This window comes from Perna viridis, chromosome 7, assembly GCF_037379345.1.
Source record: "Perna viridis isolate PV_CMFRI_1.1 ecotype Kerala chromosome 7, ASM3737934v1, whole genome shotgun sequence".
NCBI classification, from domain to species: Eukaryota; Metazoa; Mollusca; class Bivalvia; order Mytilida; family Mytilidae; genus Perna; species Perna viridis.
The window spans coordinates 36,244,888-36,266,985 of record NC_142451.1 but is presented as its reverse complement, the minus strand read 5'-3'; the positions used below and the strand labels follow the sequence as shown (position 1 = coordinate 36,266,985).

Sequence of the window (22,098 nt, the reverse complement as noted above, 5' to 3'; positions counted from 1 at the left end):
ATTGTCTGCTCTGTCTTTGTAATGGAAATATATGACTTCTGGCACCATGAATTTAAATGTTAAAGCCTCAACTCCTACATATTCTCCTATAATCTTACAACAATGGGACAATAAATAGAAGAAAATAGCACAATATAATTGTGAGAGGTGATGATATACAAGAACAATTGCTCAGAAAACAGTCAATATCAACTTAGTATCTAATACTTCAGTAATTAACTATACATCACTGTAAATGCATGGTGAAGTGTGGCATCAGGATTAGTTAATGCAAAGACTCCATAATAAAATAACATTTTCTATTATTTTTGGTTTTTGTTAATAATACACTGAGTCTTTGACAAGATTGTTATTTTTGTTGATATTTAATTAAGTTATCATGTAATATGAAACCTACTTAAGTTATGATTAATTTTCAGTCCAAAGATGCAGAATATTTTCTTTCATTCTGTTGTTGATATCTACACTGTTTTTTTTTCATATCTGAAATTTGTTAAACATTCTAGCTGATTTTTAATGACTAATATCAAATTACTGAACACCAACAAGAGGAGAAAATTTGTTCTATCTTAACAACATATTTTGTTGATATTAATTTGTATACTGACGATCGTTTCTTCCACTACTGTTTGTGAACAAAGGTATAGATGCAATTAATTTGGCTAACATCCTCCATCACAAAAATGTTACCAACAAAATTCCCCCATATTTCAAAGACAAATCCATACCAATTATTTCATATTCCTATACTTCACCCATCGCATCCAAAATTTTCAATTATAAAAGGCTATTGCAGAACCTCTAGATTGTGGACTTCAAGGCTAAACCACCTGACTGTTCTTGCAAAACCTCTACATTCAAATATGGTCCTTCTGGTCACGTCATTATGGGAGATTTAACCATTATTGAAAACGAATCTCCACGTAATATCCTTCCTAAAGGTACCAAGTACCGTGAACCATGCTCCTTAAATTGGAATTATAACTTTAAAGTTCTTATGGATGCCGTCGAGGACTATGCAAGAAAATGGATAAAAGGAGAACAAGAAGACATTGATTCTCTGTCAGAGTGGTTAAAGGCCGTGAGGTCTTTGAAAACGAATGAAAGTTTTAAGTAGGTCAATGAGTGCCAAGGCTACATCAGTTTTCAAAGACCCTGATGTAGCAAAAACATTGTCTACTATACATGACAAATATGTTGTTGTACCAGCAGACAAAGCCCAAAACAACACTGTTTTTGTCGGCAAAATGTTTTATATCCAATGTTTATTATCAGAGGTAGACATAGAAAATAATAGCAGTGATAAGACCTACACTGCTACCACTCTCTCCAAAGAAGAAATTGTGGAAAACCATAAATCTGTGATATCCTCTTTTGGTCTCTCTACCATAGGACAATGTTTGTAATTTACCGTCTATGGACTGGATTCCTAAACTTCACAAGAATCCATACAAACAACGTTTCATAGCTGGATCTGCAAAATGTACCACCAAACCTCTTTCACAACTTTTAACTTCTATATTCACAACTGTCAAAGAGGGTTTGCAGTCCTACCACAACACTTGTTACTCCCGTAGTGGTATTAATTCAAAGTGGATCCTGAAAAATTCGAAAGATCTTTTGGAGACTATCAGTTCAAGACTATTATCTGAATATAATAGCATTAAAACCTATGATTTTTCAACACTGTATACTTCAATTTCCCATACTCAGTTAAAATCCCAACTTAAAAACATTATACATCGTTGTTTTTCCAAAAAAGATGGTACACCTAGATACAAATATATAGTTCTTGGTAGAGATTCCTCATACTTTGTAAGAAATAATTCCAAATCATCTTCCAAATATACAGAGAAAGATGTTTACAAAATGCTGGAATTTTTAATCGACAACATATTTGTCCAGTGTGGTGGACGTGTTTTTCAACAAACAGTCGGCATTCCAATGGGAAAAAATTGTGCTCCTTTACTTGCTGACCTATTACTTCCCTCTTACGAGGCTGACTTTATAGCTGATCTGATCAGAAAGAAAGAATATCATTTGGCTAGATCCTTCAATCTCAGTTTCCGCTATATAGATGACGTATTATCTTTAAACAATCCTAATTTCGGGGATTTGATACATCGCATCTATCCAAAAGAACTTGAGATAAAGGATACTACAGACACTGTGAAGTCAGCCTCATATCTTGACCTACACTTAGAAATCAATGGTAAAGGAAAACTATTGACCAAACTTTACGACAAATGTGATGACTTTTCATTCAGAATTGTCAACTTTCCTTTCATCTGTGGCAACATCCCTTCGGCTCCTTTGTATGGAGTGTTCATATCACAACTCATACATTATGCCAGAGCTTGCCGAAACTACGCAGACTATTTGTATTGCGCTAGAACTCTAAAAAAGAGGCTTCTGGAACACGGTTATGTTGCTACAAGATTGAAGTCATCACTACAGAAGTTTTATGGTCGTCATCGTGAACTTGTGAATCGTTATGGTGTATCCATCAGCACCATGAAAACTGATTTATTCAATGGGTCATGGTTTTCCTTTCCTCGTTTGTCTACCCTGGACTTGACTTTTTATGAGCAACTCGGCAGGTGTTTCTAGAAAAGCAGAGGACGCTTACCCTACCGGTGCATCTGGTCCATGCTCCCAGTTTTTAGTGGAGTCCGAGTTGCTCATTTACTTTTGTTACTTTGTATGTATGATTTTAGTTACTTTATGTTCTTTGTTGTGTATGTCTATTTTCCATGTCTGGTCTTTGTCCCTGGATTACATTCTTTTGATTACCGCTATAACCTTGGTTCCCTTGATTACTCTTAAGAACATGAAATAGGAACCCTAAGTTTTCCTTGATTTATCTTGACCCATTGTAACAGTTTTATGTCTAACATACAGTCTTACATAAATATTCATTTTCTTTTTTAATTATGTGAAAAAGATGTAAATCAAATCATAACTAACCTCATTTTTTGGTTATTAATTATTCTTATTAAAAGTACACCAGTTTATTTTTATTTTTTTAATTAAAAACTAAATATATGATGAAATTCATGCAAAAATAACCAAAAAATTGGACCTTTAATCAAACCCTTCTATAGTACTTGAATGACAACATTTCAGATTTAAATCTAAATATAAGAATTATACAAATGGCTTCATGTTATACCATTTTTTTAAAAATAATTTTATCATTTCACATCATATCAATATTATCATTTTATCATTGGATGGTATTTTCTATCTTAATACTGACTAAAATACTGAAAAATGATGCTAATTGAACATGTTATAGACATTAGAACAGAGACAATATCAAAAAACATTATTCAACAATTCAAATATCTGCATAATTAGTAACTTTATTCATAAAAAATCCTACTATTTACTTGAGCATTACTAGCTGTTAGAGTTTTCTTTTATGTTTCAAGAAAGTCAATACATGACAATAAAATATGACTAGATCAGTAATTCTTACTGGTGTAACACAGCATCAATATCATTGATGGAAAGCAACATGCTTCTAATATTTTATTAGTTTACACCTACACAACTAACTGATCGATTTTGTTTTCAATTAAAAAATAATAATTATGAAATAATTAACTGTTGACACATATTCAGTAATATTAATGATAACATGTACAAAATATAGTATTAAAACATTTACAACAAATGCCTTGAATCACTTTACAATCCTAGGTTCTCATTACACATTAAGAATACTTCAGATTTAAGTGGACTTCTGTTATGTTAAACCTCATGTTCAATTATCTCCCTTTCCAGGTACCATGCACACCTATATATGATGCTTAACCTTCATACAAAATTTCATTAAAATGCACAGAGGAGTTCAAGAGAACTTTTTACTTGTGAAACTCTAAAGTAGGATTATCTCCCTTTGCAGTCATAAAACAATAATTATCCTCCTTAAATTATGACAAAATATGATGCCTAATCTTACTATAAAGTTTCATCAAAATCAATTCAGCAGTCTAGGAAGAATTATGACAAACATTTCACAAAAAAAAAATATAAAAAATTGGAGCTATATCTGATGTGGGTGTCTCATTTATTATAAAGAATATTTTAACTGCAAAATCTCAACCTTAAATACAACAAGCAAGTATAAGATACAGAGAGAATGGCCTTTAATATTTCAGGTTATTTGTAATTCACCCATATATTTAAGGCGGTAGACCTAGGGTAGGGGACACAACTCTTACAAATCATTCAAATGTTTGTATACAGCATTTTATATCAATCTCATGTCAGCATCAAAGTAACTTGAACTAATTTCATACTGTTTCAAATGAAAGCTTCATAGGCTTTGGTGAAATTGAATATGATACAAACATATCACTGATTTCAACAGTTATGTCCCTTACCCTAGGTCTGCCTCCATAAATTCAATATTTTTTTTTCCTTTTTTGTCTTTATAATTACACCATAACTTACCCATAGCTTTGGTTTCCTCTCTTTTTGCATTCAGTATTGAGAATTTAAACTTTGCTCGGACTTCACTTTTATTACATGCTACTAACAATAAATATAACGATAAATAGTCTTTACTTTCTTCGTCAAGTCCTTTTGGATTTACACGTAAACACCTGAAATTAAAAATCAAAGTACAGTTTCTTTTTTTAAATACAGGTACTGATTTGTAGGTTGGACTGTGAAATTTTGTCCAGAAAACACTGGCTTCCCCAACGGCACTTTTTTCGTCATCGAATAAAAAAATCAACCAAGTACTAACCAACAGTGAGTCAAAAAAGAAAATATGACAAGAATTTCTGAATTCACAGTAGTTTATAAATAACAAATTTTTCTTGCAATTTACTGCAATACATGTGTTTCAACAACACTGAAAAACTTAAGTAATCAAAAAATTGACAAAATGCTTAACAATTCACTGATGTGGGAAAAAAAGAACATTTGCACTTAAAACCTAAATTTTTATGCCAAAAAAATTCTGTATTATGACAACTCTTGACAAAATATGTAGTCTTCCAAATATGTTTTAGATTTAAAGATTGGATTTATCTCTTTAAATGTGTGGAACTTAGTAGACAGACTAGAAAAATACATCTCTTTTAAAGGAAACTAGAAAAGGAAAGTGTTCTTACTCATTATTTCACTTGCGAAGTATATAAAATTTGATAGACTTGTTTCTGCTAAGTGCCTAATAGTAATTTTGGTATAGACACATTATGTGGTATTGGTGTGAGAATATTTTTCTCTGTTGTACATTTGTACCTTAAAGTCTGATGAATATCTCTGAGTAAGGAAACTTAATTGTAATTTTGACATCTTCCAAAGAAAAATGTCATTTTAAGTGGTCTGTAGAATTAACCTCTTTTTCCCTAATAAATTTTTATGGAAGTGGCCATTTTCTAATGCCATGGGTTAGGTAAATACCATTTCTTTCTCAGATATACAGACAAATTTGATTTCAACTATTTGTCACAAGTGTCTTAGAGTGATGAACTGTAGATAAATAATTGATCAAAACTTATTCAAGGTCATATATTGACCTTTAGGAAAAATGTATTTGCATGGTGTGTTAATGAGGATGATTTGGCATTTACATGCAGACATCATCTTAAAAAACATCATATATGAAAAAATACCAGAAGTACAGATGGCATTCGGGATTTTTCAATATATCTATAAAAATGCACTCCTTTTTTATGCATCTGAAGTGCAAGCCACAATTAGGTATTTCTATTTCATTACAGCTAGTAACATCGTGAACTTCAGGGAATTGGTCTTCCCTTGATTACCTGGAAGTTAACTGGACATCATTTCATAGGTTGGAAGGAGACTTAATCCTCAGAATTTTGCAAAATACTTCTGAAATTCATAGAGCATTTTCTCAAACTAAAACTGGATTTAGTAAACAGTATGCAAAAATTAAAAAAAAAAAAAAAGACTGGTGTCTTGCAATATAAACTATTCAAAATATTGGTCAGTAGCCAGGATTCATTATTGGTGAATTTCTACTTAGTATTCCTAAAGTATAGTTTATTTCCAGTCCTGACATTGTGAAGACAGCTGCATGATCACCTGTCTCCATCTGGCTAAATATAGCATTGAAACTAGCTGTATTTGTCAATTACTGGTACATTTTAACAGACATACATGTACACAAAAAATAGGACATATTAACTTAATACCATCAAACCTAATTTTTAGGTTCTCAATCAGTCATATGTTCTTGGCCTAACTCAAGGTGGTATTTTTATGGGCCTTGTTTCATAAAAACTGAGGATTCCTTAATAATTCCTATACTGAAATTGTGGCCAATCCTTTTGTTTCAGATTTCTATAGTTCAACTAGGAAATCATCAATTAAGAGATTTTTTTTCTAAAACAGGGCACTAAAAGATTACTACCAATGAGAAACAGTTAGTGAGAAAGCCTGTCACTCCTCTCCTGTGTTTAAGATATAGATGTCATTATCAGATTGTAATCTTTACATTATTTGGTTTGGCCTTAACAGTAGTGTGGATACTTACCATTTTAGTTTATCATTTGCCCCTGCTGAGAATGTTGAACTCTTCAGGACCTCTCCCATCTCTTCTCGACAAAAGCTGAAGTTATTTATTGTCCAAATATAGGAAAACTTGACAACTTTGACCTGTAATTATAACATTATAATAAAGCTCAAAAACTGTCAAGGAAGGAAACAATTTAAATAAGCCATTAGTATTGCAAGGGAGTATAAGACTAAAAGAAAAACAGATCTACCTAAATTTTGTTATTGTGTTGTTTTTGATGAAACCTTCAGAATTTCACACCATGATTTCTTTTTATAATTATACAAAACCTGTAGAGGTTCACAACTTGTACATATTTAACTGTCACTGTAATATCCCACATCTCTTTGACTAAAGACATATAACTTGGATCTTCTTCCATTTACATTTTACAATACATACAACAACTAATCTTAATTGTCTCACTGATTCTTTAGTGCTAACTAGTTATCTTTGCATATTTGGCTTCAAAACATCTTATGTAATGAAGAAATAGACTTGACAATATAAGCCATGTGGATTAAGAAGTTATAAATTCAGTCCTGCTCAGTACAAGCCAGACAACACAGTATTCAAATTGATCGTCTGACATTTCTGTAAATTATCAATTAAAGTTCTATACATCAATGCAAAAAAAAATTTAAAAAATTGCCAATCCCCCCTCAAAAAAAAAACAACAAACAAACAAAAAAACATTCCAGTTGGAGATGAAATAGGTGGTAACATGAATAAATCTATACTCAAAAGTGAAAATTCCAAATATATGAAACCAAACACTGTCTAAAATCTACACAGTCTACACAGAGTTATAAAACTCTTCATTATTCATAGAAAACTGATCTAAGAAACATAAAATATTAATACAGAGTTATGAAATAGGCAGATATAAATTCCATAATTAATTAGAAACTCCACTGAGCTTCATCTGTCAAATCACCGTCTTTTGTACTTATAGCAGATGCTAGAATATTTAAACTTACAAAAAAACATCTTGTTAGGGGGTTCAAAGGAATCTTATGTTTATTAATTGCTATAATTTTGAGACTAGCTGTACTGTGCTGATGAGATGAATAGGTATAATTTGAGCGCCTCTGGGTGCACACCTGTCTGTTCAGACATAAAATGGTGAAGGGAGGTCCCCTGGTAAACCAAGACAGATGCAGGGGGAACAAAGTGTTAACTTGATTTTCTGCTAATTACATATGTACATGTGTTTTGTGTCTTTTTAGTGCACAGAGATGAAAGGAGTTAGCAAGTTCATATCTTCTGACTATTTGACTGGGTAGTAACTCTCAAGAATGTATACAGGAGAAATTGACAACATTATTAAAATTCATGCACCTGTGTGTGTCACTAGTCAGGAATTTTGTCAGTGGTTGTCTATTGTTTGTTTTTTCCACATTTTTGAAATAAATCAAAGATTAAGATTCTCTCTGACTTTATTTAACTTCTGTAATATTGTTTAGACAGAAATGAAATATTTGGGTTTTAAACAAGATGTTGCATGCTATGTTATGTAAAGAATACTCCCTTTCAACCTTTTTTGTCAAATTAAGTCATGTAATGAACAGGATTAATAGATTAGGAAGGAACCTGGAAATGTGAAATATGATACAAGTCATCATGAGGAAGCAATACACGTAATATCTAAGGATGCTTAGAAATCTGTTACAGAAAATATAGCTCATATAACCATCCCCCAACCACTCAAATGAATGGGGAAAAAATATTGCAGGATATGTCAAAAATATGCACTGAAAACAAAAAACAAAAAAACCAAAAAAAACCCAGAGTTTTAGACCAGGAATTCTTTTTTTTTAAACACCTGACCTATATTGTAATCATTCACTGGTATCACAGTTATTAAATAAAGTACATAACAGCAAAACTTAATCAAGTATAAATATGACACTTCAGCACTAGCACCATTCTAATCTGACATAAGAATTGTCCAGAATCTAGGACATTTGTATAAATATTAGGTCAAACCCATTTGAAGAGATCCTATTTCTAAAACTGGTTGATAGCTATTGATTGATTTAAAAGAACCAGATTAAAATTGAGTACATTCATAGAGAAGCTGGAAATCATTGTAGCAAACTCCATTTATAAGAAGTAAAGAAATGATTCAGAACCAACCAGTAATCAAATCAAGAAAACAGAAACACAGCCACATCACAGTGTTTTTATACAAGCTCTACTGGATTACTTTTTCAAGACTGATAGAATTTTAACAAAAGAAGGATTATTATTACATATCAATCAAGAAAAAAAATCTAAAAATAAGTTGGAAATCGTTACATATTTTTTAAAGCTGACAACCCCATACCAAACCACCATAAATGTAAAAGGACTTTAATCATTCAATCCAAATTTCGTATCTACAAGTATTTTCCCCCTGTCAAGTACATTTAGCTTATCAAATTAAACCCTTAACTTCCTATTTGCCTTCCCCTGCTTGGTAACTCGGCCAGTTAAACCTGGCGGATCTACGTAGGTTTAAACAAATACTAAAGGTCAAACAGAGACAAAAATTGATTTATAACTGATGCAAATATCGAGTATGTCAATAAAGTACCAGACTGAGGCTGATAAAGCATTAAACCATGGAAACTCAAGTTTTTTTTCTTTGATATTTGCATAATTTATAGTCCTTAGATGTTTTTGAAAAACAATATTTTTGTCCTCAGAAGTCCTTCAGTTATGCAATGTATATTAAAGGTGGGGATAATTTTATTAGCCAAACATATGCCTACACCATATCGTTTATTGTTTTGGTGTTTTAATGATATTTGCATTTTATATGCCATCCATATAATTTCATGTATTTTGGGATAAAACAGGTCAACTACCAGCATGTCCCATTGCATATTCCTCAATAATAGCAAGAGTACCTAATCCTTAACCATGCTAAAAGTTGTCTCACAGCATGCCCCTTCTATTCAATAGTGTCAGAGAAAAATACTTCTAAGGAAAAGGTTAAAACCACTTTTGAATTCTAACATCACACACTTGTCTCCTTCAGTGCATCTGTACCAGGTTGACTTACCTATTTCATTATAGTCAATCCCCATCCAACACCAACTTTTGGTAATAAACTGTTTATTGGAATGATACTTTAAAAACAATTGGTTTGATCAAAGAATTATTTGACTGACATTTTCTGACTTAAGTCATGGGGGGGGGGGCAATAAGTTAAGTTCACCATTTAGTTTATATTTAAAGCAACTTATCAGTACCAAGGATGTCATGTAACATTTTCATCCAGGTGGGGTTGTTGTCTCTGAAATACTGGTATTCACCATACCTATTCTCTTTATATTGTTTAGTTTTAAAATACACTACCAAATACAAATTTAGAATACTTCGCCCGATGCTGAAAAAAAGACATGTCTGCACATGCCAGTTTGAAAAAATATTCTCGAAATTTAATGTTTAACAAATATGATAAATCCCATGTTTTATTACAATTTACAATGGTTTTGGTTTTCAAACATTTTGTTAGAGTGCTTCCCAAGCAATTGCTAATTGCATTAGGGTTTTGGTGCAGATTGTCCTAGATATTGACCAGTTAGGAAGAACCTTACAACTCACTTACAAAAATACTTGCGAAACACTTACAAGACTACAACCATTCAATTGACTTAAATCAGACAGGCAGATAAAATAAATAACAACTGTTACTTGGTAATGTGAAAGAATACCAAATGTGTCAGATACAAAATACATATGTAGTGGATAGTAAGTAATAAAATTTAACAAAACATTCTCTTAGATACTTCCAATAACCATTCTCTTAGAGATTGTGACTACTAGAAAACATTGGCTTACAGAACCATATAACTTCAAAACATCACAACACTAAAGAACAAAAAATCCATAAAACATGAATTTATAAATAAACACAATCTTTGACCAAAAATAAGCACAGAATCTACCCTCTGTAAAAATTGACATGTATTGGCATCTTCAAACCTTTAAAATATTTAATTATACCTTAGAAACTGTACCATGACTCAGCAGTAGGTTTTACCTATACTTATTCCTGCTTTACAATTGTAGGTTTCAGATTCCAATAAACTTAATTATTACCATATAATGAAGGTCAATACAGATACAACCTAAGTAATGAATGACACCTGTGTTAACAGGTCCAGAAACAATTACTAGGAAAACTTAATAGTAAGGTATAAACAATGTAATTATGTCAAAGAAATACTGAATTATTCATGGGACAAAACAACTTCAAGGAGGGTAGATGCAGATATGGAAACCATGCACTTAAACCTAACTCAAGACCTTGGTTCAAAAGTCTGAGCTTTCTAAATGAAACCATCTGTAGAGTATTCAAAAGCCGCATCTACAATTATCCACTAAATGACATTCACGACAGTGCATTTATCAACTCAAGCAAAAAGGAAGAAAAAAACACTGTCCTGTTAGTGCAACACCATCAGTTACTGAAAATCTATACCCAAGATCTTCACATGGTAAGACCAGACATAGGCATATGAATAGTAACCATTTATGGTAAGCGTGAACTTACATGCACCTCACTTTGAAATATGAGTTTACTCCTATGTAATTTATTATTACTTGAAAAGATACATGTGATTTTTTTTGTAAATTAGAATACCAGCATTAAAATAAACAGCCAATTCTGTGGTTGACTAAGTACAAAATTCTGTGGTTGACTAAGTACATAGAGAAGTTGTTGACTAATTACATAAAGAAGTTGTTGACTAAGTTCATAAAGAAGTTGTAAGTTTTTTTTTGGTTTGTTTATTTTTACATGTTTATCTGTTTTTCTTGAAACTTTAGATTGTTATTTGAAATAACAACACTTACTTGCGTATAGCACCAATTTTCTGCCACTGGACATGACATTTCTTGAGGAGGCGGTGTTGGCACTCGTGACACCGCCATCCTCCCGGAATGATCCGGTGCGGAAGACGCCTCTCTATCCAGGGCGTCTGGTATGTTGGACGGCTGCAACAGGGCGACGAGATACGACAATGGAATTCTTGGATTTTTAGAATTGTCACCGCCAGATCTAAAAAAGACACAAGATTATTCATAAAAAAATTATTAAAAAAATGATAGGTTGTTATAAGTACCACATTTTCCAAGTTTCTTCATAAAACCAAGTACTGTTAAGGGATTAATTTTTGTGGCTGCTAATTTTTGCCAATTATTCAGGGTTATAAAGAATGGTAAGTATTTCTTAGTGTTATAAACTGATTTCACAGGTACTATTTTCATGCTTAGGGGGTCCACTGTGAAAATTAATACATTTACAGTACACTTCCATTGGTAACATTTTGTCACAGAAATTTATGGAAGAAAATAGAATTAAAGCTAGAAATACTGTGAGTAACAACATAAAAGAATACCTCATGTTTCAAGCGGACTAAATTCATGTACCTATAAGTTAGATAATCTCCTCTTGCAGGGTCCTTCATTTGTACACATCTATGTATGATATATTTGCTTTATCTTTCTATTAAATTTCAGCAAAACAAATTAAGTAGTTTAGGAGGAATTACTCTCACAAGGTTACATGTTAAATCATCATTTACAGACATCATTCAATTTAACCTATCTTCATCCAAGTATATTTACGTAATATGATGCCTAAACTTCCAAAAAAATTCTTTATTATCAAATGGGCTGTTCATGAAGTTTTTAGATTGCAAGATATATTGACAAACAGACAGAGTCATAGGATTTTCTATATTTGGGAGCACCTGATTTTTGTCAATGTTGGTAGAAGTCCTATATTTTGACACAAGTATGTGTGAAATTAGTCTCTTTGTTGTGACAATAGAAGTAAATAAACCCTAAACATGAGGTAAACAATAAAAAAGTTAAACTAGACACATATATGATAATAAAAATGCACTAATCCAGAAGTTGTAAATAATGTTTGTAGAAATCCAAAATAGCTAGTTTTTGTTGCTGAAAAATACAGGTACAAGGTCCAAAATTACATTTCTTTTAACAAGAACAATATAAGAATTATATCTGTTATAAGTGATCAATAGACCACCCCCCACTAGATAAAGTTGGATCATGGTCCCAGAGTTGATAGTCCTACTTTTTCGCTTATAACAATGTATGTAGTGCAGTCATGAACTAGATCTCAGTCATGAACTGGAAGAATTCTGTCAATGACAGTACAACCATGTACATGTACTAGTCCATGCAGAATATCACATATCAATGAAGCATTTTTTTTTTGCATGTAATAAAGTGTAGGATTATATTTTTTTCATTTAATGAAATTCATACACTTTTTAAACTCAAATAATTCTGTCATCAACCTTGATAATTTTATCCAAGGGAAATAATTCTACAATAAAAGAAAATGTCACTGAATTCTCTACAATGTAACTACCTACAATAAAGTGATTTCATTCTTCTGAAGAGACATATAAACCCAATATAGGTACTGTATATTAAGGTTTTACCAGACATTGAGAATGTGACCAGTTTTTTACAAACTTTTCATAACAATACAAAATTATATAACTGATGTTCATTAAAATTCATTGAGTAGATATTTTTTTTAATTGTTAACAGGAACTATTCATACGTTTATTTCATCAACCATGCAATTAAGAGAATATTTCAACCAAAATGTCCCTAAACTTAGTTAATGGGGCGGACAATCAGAACTTAAAATACTAATAAAACAGATATATATGTGAACTAACATCTAAATATGGGAAAAACCAAAAATAGATCAGCTTACTATTAATCCAATCAACTGTTCCATTTCAATTCCACAAGCCTCTTTCAATAAGATTTGAGAATTGTTGTTCATTAATATACAATCGACATTTGCCCACAACAGCATCAAATCTGGTTATTTATATTTTAGTATCAGGACCAATGATCACAAATTGGAAGACAAAATTGACATTTCTATGGTGGAGCCATTTGTAAACACATTACAGTATACTGATGAAGGATGGAATGATATTTTAACACTGCTTCTATAACACTGTATTTTAACCTTACATGGGTTTTATAACCCATTGAATAGGCCATATTACAAACTGCAATTTACTGCATGTACATCAAAGAACTGACTTTTTTTAACAAAAGATGAATGGGTGACAGGAGTATCTTATGTTAAATTTCTTCTAAAAGGACATGGTAACAGAGACCAGAAGTTTGCATCATAAATTTAATACAACAGGGTACTGATTTGTGAAATATCATCCAAGCTGTTTATGACTCTTACTTAGAGCTATATAGAATGTTCTCAAGTATAAAACCATTAGATCAATTAAGTTTGTTCAATAAACCTTTGTGGCTCATTAAACATAACTTGTACACACTAGCAGGTGTACTGTAAAACAAACTTATGACACTATTGATAACCCATGCCATGTGTTTTTTTTATGCTGTCACTCTTTTGTTTTGAATATCTATGCTTTGTAAAAGTGACAGATCCAGGAGGTTCCCCTCCTTCACGGAGTGGGTCCCCCTTCTTTTATGTTAATTTTGTGCAAATAAGAGCAAATAATAAACTGGAACCCTTTTAACCCCCCGTTTCAAAACTTCTGGATCCATCTCTGTTGTACCCAGATATTTAATTTTGTATCCCCATTTAAATATTCTCCTTTGATTGGAGATGAATCCAGCCATTCTCATAACCAGTAAACATTTCCTTCACAATCCAAAGCATCAATTCAGGATAACTTTCAGAGGAAAAACATACTATAGGTCAAAACATCACGAGAACATAAATTATACATCAAGTTATATCAAAAAACAGTTCGATGTTGAAACTTTTCGTGACAAAATCAGCAAAAAGTAATTTAAAAACATGTATAAAACAGCCTTATATATAACCCATAGACACCCATTCATTATACATGCAGAGGGAATACAAGTAATACTGGTTGCAGATACGCATAAAGTGCAAGCCCATGTAAATTGATCATGAAATCATATAAAATTCTTTTCATCTGAATTTTTGCCCTTGATCTTCAGAAGTTCATTAAATCTTTATACTTTCTGAATCACATAACTTAACAGCTTTGTAATTAAATAGAATAAGATTATATAACACCAAGACTATCAGCTTAATGTTTTCTTCAAAACAAACAGTTTATAATGAAAACATTTACAAAAAATCTCCTCTCTGTTTATCAATAAGTGATAATCCCTAATTCAAGCCTCTCCCAAAACATTTTCTTAATGTGTTTGTAAATAGCTGTCTCCATTGCCTCTTTCCACAAACCACCATCCAATTGAAATTAAAAGTGATCGAATGTTTTTTAACAGCAAAAAATAAGATAATAGTAAAATGAAACAAAACAAAATATTTTCTTCAAAACAAACATGAAAATGATTATCCTCTAACTTTTATAAAAAGGAACACACATATATATCTTAGCACTTGGTCAAAAAACCAAATAAAAATAAATAGGTTCTCACATAAACAAAGAAGAGTAGTTCTTAATGTGACAACTGTACCAGTAACTTATTGTACCAGAAATAAATACAATCTATATTTACCCCAATAGAGATTTCAAATTGTTAACATCCAACATCTCTTCACATTATTTACTAATCAAATCACACAATCAATAATTTCACAAATAAATCCTAGTTCTTCTGAAAAATAATCAAGACTGTTCCACAATGACAACTTTCACTTTTAACACGTTACTAAGAATATACAATAAGAGCTGTGCTTGTCCTACTTTCTGTATTGTCGACCTTCACCTTGTATCAAGGATTTTCCCTAACAGGCTCAGCATGTGCAAGCTTATTCACATGTTTATATGAATTATTTTTTTAGTACTATTGGACAGATCAAAGGCACACACAAAGCATTGATGAATCATTAGTCTGATTTATCAGGATTGTTTGTTCTAGAAAATATTGGTTATCAATACATGGAAAAAAGATCATTTTCATAGGAAAATCAAAATTCAATATTTTTTAGAGGCTATTGTATATCAGAATAATCCATTATTAACAAATATTGATATTTCAATTAATAAACTTTCATTTCATAATGATCGAAGACTTTTTAAATTTTTTGTGTCATTTTTTAACCTACTTTAAGTATCTATTTTTACCATGGTTAAAATTCTTACTCAATAAATAACCTCAAGTATGTGTAATATGACATTTAAATTTATCTTTCCTCAACAAATAAGTATATCAGAGAATTGAACACTGGAAATAGAACTAATAAAAGGACTTAAGCAAGAGTTGACTGATTAATAATTCATGAGAAAGATGCATTACAAGAAAAGCTGCAGTTCATTTAGATAGTAATCAAACAAAGGGTTGAATTAGTGGATATTTTAAGACACTTATTTAGGAAAACAATGAATTATCTAGGTAAATATGCACATAAAAAGTTGAAAGGTTAATAACTGAGGAATTGAAGTCAAAAGTTTGATCATTACCTTTCAACCTTTTTCTTATTTCCTAACATATCTGATCATTTCTCTATTTATTTTCTAACCTACAGTACCCACATCCTCACTCTATGACCACCAAATGGTCTCTTCATTAGTCAAGGGCTCTAGAAGTTTCTGTTACCCATGGCAAGTGACACTTAAAACAGGGAAAGTTAATTTTGTAAGTTCTGTTTAGGGAAAGATACCTTTTTATGCAAGCTTTCCAATTCTAGAACACTCCTGAGTCTATCACACTTCCTTCAAAACACTTTCGAAGCTATGCCCTTTTCTCCTTAAGGAGGTAGACCTAGGGTAAGGAACATCACTCTTGAAATCAGTAATATGTTTGTATCATATTCAATTTCACCAAAGCCTCTCAAGCTTTTGTTTGAAGCAGAATAAAATCAGTCCAAGTTAATTTGATGCTTGCATAAGATGGATGTAAAATGCTGCATACAAACGTTCCAATGATTTTTAAGAGTTGTGTCCCTTACCCTAAGTCTACCTCCTTAACACCTTTTCTCTCTGGACAATTGGTCCACTGTAACATTTGTATACCATATGACCACTATGTTACGTAATGAAAGATTGGACACCTACACAACTATAAAATAGACATCACATAACAGAATATCATCAACTCAGCAGACAGTTTTATTTACATACACAACTGAAACTATTCTAAAAACCACTTATCATCCAGAACAATTTTCTGGGTTACAGGAAAAACTATCAATCATGCATTAATAGCTATCTATTGTCTGAAAGGAAAGTAGAGCTATTCAAATCAAATTGGTCAATTCATTTTGCCAAAATCTAGTGCATGCACACAAGGAAAATACGTCACTTAAATTGGCTGTACAAATACTGTATTAATCTTAATTGATACAAGTCTTGTTGGGGTAAAGGAGTTTAAAATGCTGGGGTAGAAAGAAGGAGTGGAGACACAGAAAATTTTGATACCTTAACTAATAATTATAAAAAGCTCATTTCCAAAATGATTGAATGGCTATCAAGATATCATATTATGTGGAAATCTGTCATCATTTATAATTTTTTGGATTTACAGCCGTTGCAATAATGTATCAAGGTACATACATGAATATACTATTTTAGAGAAAATCTTAATGGCAGGACATAAAAGAATTGAGAGATTCAGTTACAATTTTTTCTGCAATCAGTCACAGCTTACAGAAAACAATGACCTGGGCAATCATTATTGATCACTAAGTACAAGACCTTCAGAAGCTCCTACATGTGATTATCACTCACACTGTATTGTTCAGACTGATAAAAAATCATCTTTGATAGGCACATGTTCAGTAAGAAGCCAATTATAATGCATTGCTGTAGAGTTTAACAATTCACATTAATTACATGTTTATACCATAAGTATAATAGATTGATATATGAGACAGGAATTTACTTCCAATTTCAGTTGTTTTACTTAACAGAATCTGACAAGCATCTTCCATCACTCATCTGTCCTAACTGATATTTTGACTTTTGCTTTTGTTACATTTGGTTAAATACTACTAGATTTTTTTTAGGATCATTAAAAGTCTTACTCCTTTTTACTTTAAATTTCATTTTTTTCCATGGTAACCCCACTCCCCTGATAAAAGTAAATGAAGTTACAAACTCAATATGTAAAGATGATATACTTCAAATATATAACTTTTAAAAGAAATGACAATTTCTGTTCAAACAGAATAGTAATATCCTCCCTATATCATTTTTTTTAATGATTTATTGATATTGTAATTGTACCATACTCCAAACAAAAGATGCTGTACTGTGGAGATAATTGTCAAGCTAAGGGTGCAAATCTACCCTTATCTCTTTTACTAACTAATTCCAGTAAATATTTGATTCTAACAATACAATGAAGTCAGAAATAGATACTGTTGATAACAAGTCCATAGTAACCAGCTATCACTTTTCTATAGGACCAATTAATCCCAGGAAATAGGTCAAATACTTTATTCTTATAATTAGATTGTGATGGTTGTTCTTTTCAGTGTAAAGGTGGGTATCAACACTGCAGGCAAATTACAGTGGAAAACATAGTGAACTCCAGAGTTGGCCTTACCTTAAACAAATGAGCATTACCTGATAAAATGTGTTTAGTAGTTAACTGAACAATTATCAAGATTTAAACTAGGGATTTTAATATGTTTGATTCTATATAAGATAGTTCATCAGGTGATTGTCATTTAATCAAGGGAAGACCACAGCTCTATTCCTTGAAGTTGACTATATTACTCACTATAATAATTGAAAGGCTTTATACTGTCAAGAAAACAATTAGGTTTGTTTTAGATTTCTATGTAGGGGACCAATCATTTAAAGTCCTTGAAGGTAGTCATGTCTTGATAAAACTGCACTTTACACAATGACATACTTTCAGGGAGACTCATTTACTATATTTCTTAAGTAAAATGGTTGGACTAAAATTCACTGCTTAGCTACTTTTAAGATTTTTTTCTATGGCAAGACCTCTAGGAACAAAAAAAAGAAGAAACAGAAATGTATCCCATCCCAGGTAATGGAAGAACTGAAATAAATGAAAATGAAGTAAGTCATAAGAAATGAAGTTCTAAACAGAGACCTTTCATAAAAAGATTAAAATAAATATATAATGAAAGAACATTGTTTAGGAAAAGGAATTCACACATAAATATGTCTCAAATTTGCTCCAAACAAAGACAAATAAAGATGAAACAGACAAATACCACCTGCCTCTATCCACAAACAGCACTCAGGATTCATTACATGCACATTAATAATCTGTTTATCAGGGGTAGATGGGTATCATACTTCATCATTATTTTGTACCAGTTAGATTCATTTGAAAATGCACCAATATCAATCAAATCATCTGACAGCCATGGCAGACATTTTAACCACATAGTTCATATATTACATATCATGTACCAACCAATATCTAATCCCAGAGACAAGATTCTATTTAAGACTACAAGCTAGCGAGGCCTTTTTTAAAAAAATGTATCAGACATTTGTTCTACCAAAACATTTCAGATTGTAATGACATAAATGAAATGGCAGAGACTGTAAGATGAAAATTAATTGTATACAAATTTGTTGTACTATTGTTGCATGACACTTTTTAACAAATCTTTACTAATTTTCAGAAAGCAAACGCTTCGAAGCATTAAATGGTTCAAATTTGACATTTTCTAACCATAGTACACCTGGAATGAAATTTCCAACATCAGGGATCCAAATAAGCTATGGTCTAAGAGTCAGGACCTTCAATTTCAGATGCAGGACCATTGAAATTTCATTTACCTAGGTCCTGGACCTACCATACTTGACACTTACTTATATTTGATGGACCTCTCACTTTCAAGTAGACCTTTCATTTAAAATGCAAAAAAGTCTAACACCATTTTCTCTAGAAAGTAAATTTGAACCACTGAACATGCAAGTAACAAAAAAAAAATATCTTTAAATTATTACTGATATATTCTGTGCAGTAAAGGGAGGATATGTACCGAGTTAATTGAAATCAATTAATCATAACTGTAGACTAAAACATAGCAGTTTCTGAAGTCCCCCCCACCAAATTTACCAGTAGATTGGTATCACCCAGACTAAGCTTAACAGCCTCTAGGTATCATAATTAGTATCTCTAGTTTTTGATTTCTGCCATATATTGCTGCTTTAATCTTGTACCAAGGCCCATTCCTATCAACCCCTACACCTGTTAAATTACATAACTAATAGTCTATATTATTAAATCCTTCTACATGCAGTTGAACTTATACAACAAATGAAAATTTATTGTCTGAATTATGTCATACTGATATAATTTTCTTTAATCAAATTTTAATCAAACATTTGTATTCATGTCAACTATTCATGGTCTACCTAACAGAACTTGTCTGTTTTAAATGTTTCCACCAAGTGCCTAAGCCACTTCGATAATAAACTAGAGGCTCTAGACAGCCTGAATTGCTCACCTGGTCCAAAATAGTCTTTTTATCCCTTTAAAGGTGGACTCTTAACCTTACTGTACTATTGTCACAAGAATCATACAATTCAGAGCATATTAGCTATCAACCAGGTTTTCTTTTATTATAAAATAAATCTCACATAGCTATTTTTTTACTCCTTAAGAGCAATAACTCTGACAATGGTCAACTGATCTTTATGAAAATTTTGGCATAGGTTGGTCTCACCTTGCTGATCAATTTTACCCTGTCTGAATTTAGCTTAACCAATTAGATAAAGGAGAAGAACATGTTATTGTGCAAGTCATAAATATCGAAACTAGTCTTTTAAATGCTCATGAAAATTAAGTTGAAACCAAATTATTTCCTTTTCTTAACTAATTAATCGTGATTTAAAATTAAGCAATTTGAATTTTTCACGTCTATGGGCGCAACCATGATCGGTTGAGTTGTGACATCACGAAGTGGGTTTGTAAAGTGAAAGTAAATAGGTAATTGATTACAATGTCCGAAGAAATCTCAAATTTGGGATTTTTCCTCTATAATTTCAACCCAAAATAAACAGAAGAGATTGAGGCATAACATGTAAGCAAATGTCAGACAACACTGATGAACAACGGAATTTACTGCCAGAAAACTAGTATGTCATAGGAAAATCTACTTCCAAAGAATGTTCGTGTTGCCGATCAAGAACTTTTAGAACATTCTCTTTTATCATTCCTGCAATCGTAAGCTTGACAAGACAACATGTTTTGGTGATTAGATAAACAGTATCGTAAAAAAATTTACGGAATATTATTTGTTTACATATTATTTGCAGTACATTTATCAGTACCAAACCAACTTAGTGATTTCACGAGCCAATCGGAAGCTATCGGTTAAAATCAATGAAGTCTGCTTATGATCTTCCTTCATATAGGAGAGTTCTGCAAGATGGCTATCCACATATATTTCAAAGATTTCAAACTTTGCATAGCCTTGAGCATTTTACGAAAGCGCATTTTGCATTAAAGGTTAATTATTTTTGTTTACGTGAGTATGATTTATCATAAGAGCCAAACTTAATACAAAGGTTCGTCTTTCCCTTTAAGAAGTTCATTCCAAAAATCTTCAATTTAACCTCTTATGGTATATTTTTCGTAACATTGGCCATGGTTTTTACCAGCTCAAAAATCCATACATGCAGACTGATAAGATATTGTAAGGTACATTCATGTCAAGCTAGGTTACATTTCATCCAGTAATTAAGGAGAAGGAGATTTTCAAAGCTGGAAATACAAAAATTCAGGAAAAAATCCATTTCGTGACCCATAAGTCATTCATTTGTCAATGGATCTTCTTTCAAAATTTCGGCATAGGTCTAACTCATCACATTGAACAATTTTACTCCATTCCAGAATTTAGCTATTTATAGTAACTGCAGCTCGTTAAATATGTACTATGGAACATTTACACTAAGTTTTGTTTCAATCCATGCAGTTGTTTCAGAGATTTTCAAAGTTTTAAATGAAAAATTTGGCGGAAAAAAATCCATTCAGGACCCATAACTCATTAATCTATCAAGGAGACTTTCTGCAAACTTCGCATGGCTCCATCCAATCATGCTGAACAAATTTATTCCCTGCCAGATTTTAGATAAACCCAACTCTTTTTGCGTTCTGTGCATAATTCTATAATTTGACACCTATGGTCTCTTTTTAGTAACGGCAGCCATGTTTTTCACAAAATCAAAAATCCCCATGCACAGATTGCTAAAGATGATCTAAATAACATTCAGGCTGAGATTTGTTTCAATCCATGAAGCAGTTCAAGGGAAGATTTTAAAAGGTGGAAATTCAGGAAAAAAATCCATTTCAGGACTCATAACTCATTAATTTGTCATGGGATCTTCCTGAAAATTTTGGAATGGATCCATCCCATTAAGCTGAACAATTTTACCCCTGCCAGATTGTAGCTAAACATAAATATTATTGAGTTATTTCCAAAGTTCTGCAATTTGAACCCTATGGTCTATGTTCAGTAATGGCTGCCATGTTTTTGCCAGATCAAAAATCCTCACACAAGGATTGTTAAAAATACCCTAAGGAATATTCATGCAAAGTTTTGTTACATCCTATCAAATAGTTTTAGAGGAGAAGATGTTTAAACA

At 31.8% G+C, this 22,098-nt stretch overlaps 1 protein-coding gene across 3 annotated transcripts in view; it reads right to left on the bottom strand.

Moving 5' to 3' along the window:
- LOC148612491 (speckle-type POZ protein-like) overlaps window positions 1-22,098 on the bottom strand; it is a 74,780-nt gene that overhangs the window by 11,925 nt on the left and 40,757 nt on the right. For 2 of the 3 annotated variants that reach the window (XM_088593986.1, XM_088593984.1), the window contains exons 2-4: window positions 11,390-11,594; window positions 6,521-6,642; window positions 4,462-4,613 (exon numbers count right to left, since the gene is read on the bottom strand). In XM_088593986.1, coding sequence (XP_088450112.1) covers window positions 4,462-4,613; window positions 6,521-6,642; window positions 11,390-11,467 — 352 coding nt within the window. In that variant the 5' untranslated portion in view covers window positions 11,468-11,594. Of the gene's footprint in view, window positions 1-4,461; window positions 4,614-6,520; window positions 6,643-11,389; window positions 11,595-15,073; window positions 15,300-22,098 lie in introns of those variants that run through there. The other variant, XM_088593985.1, reaches the window with a different exon arrangement.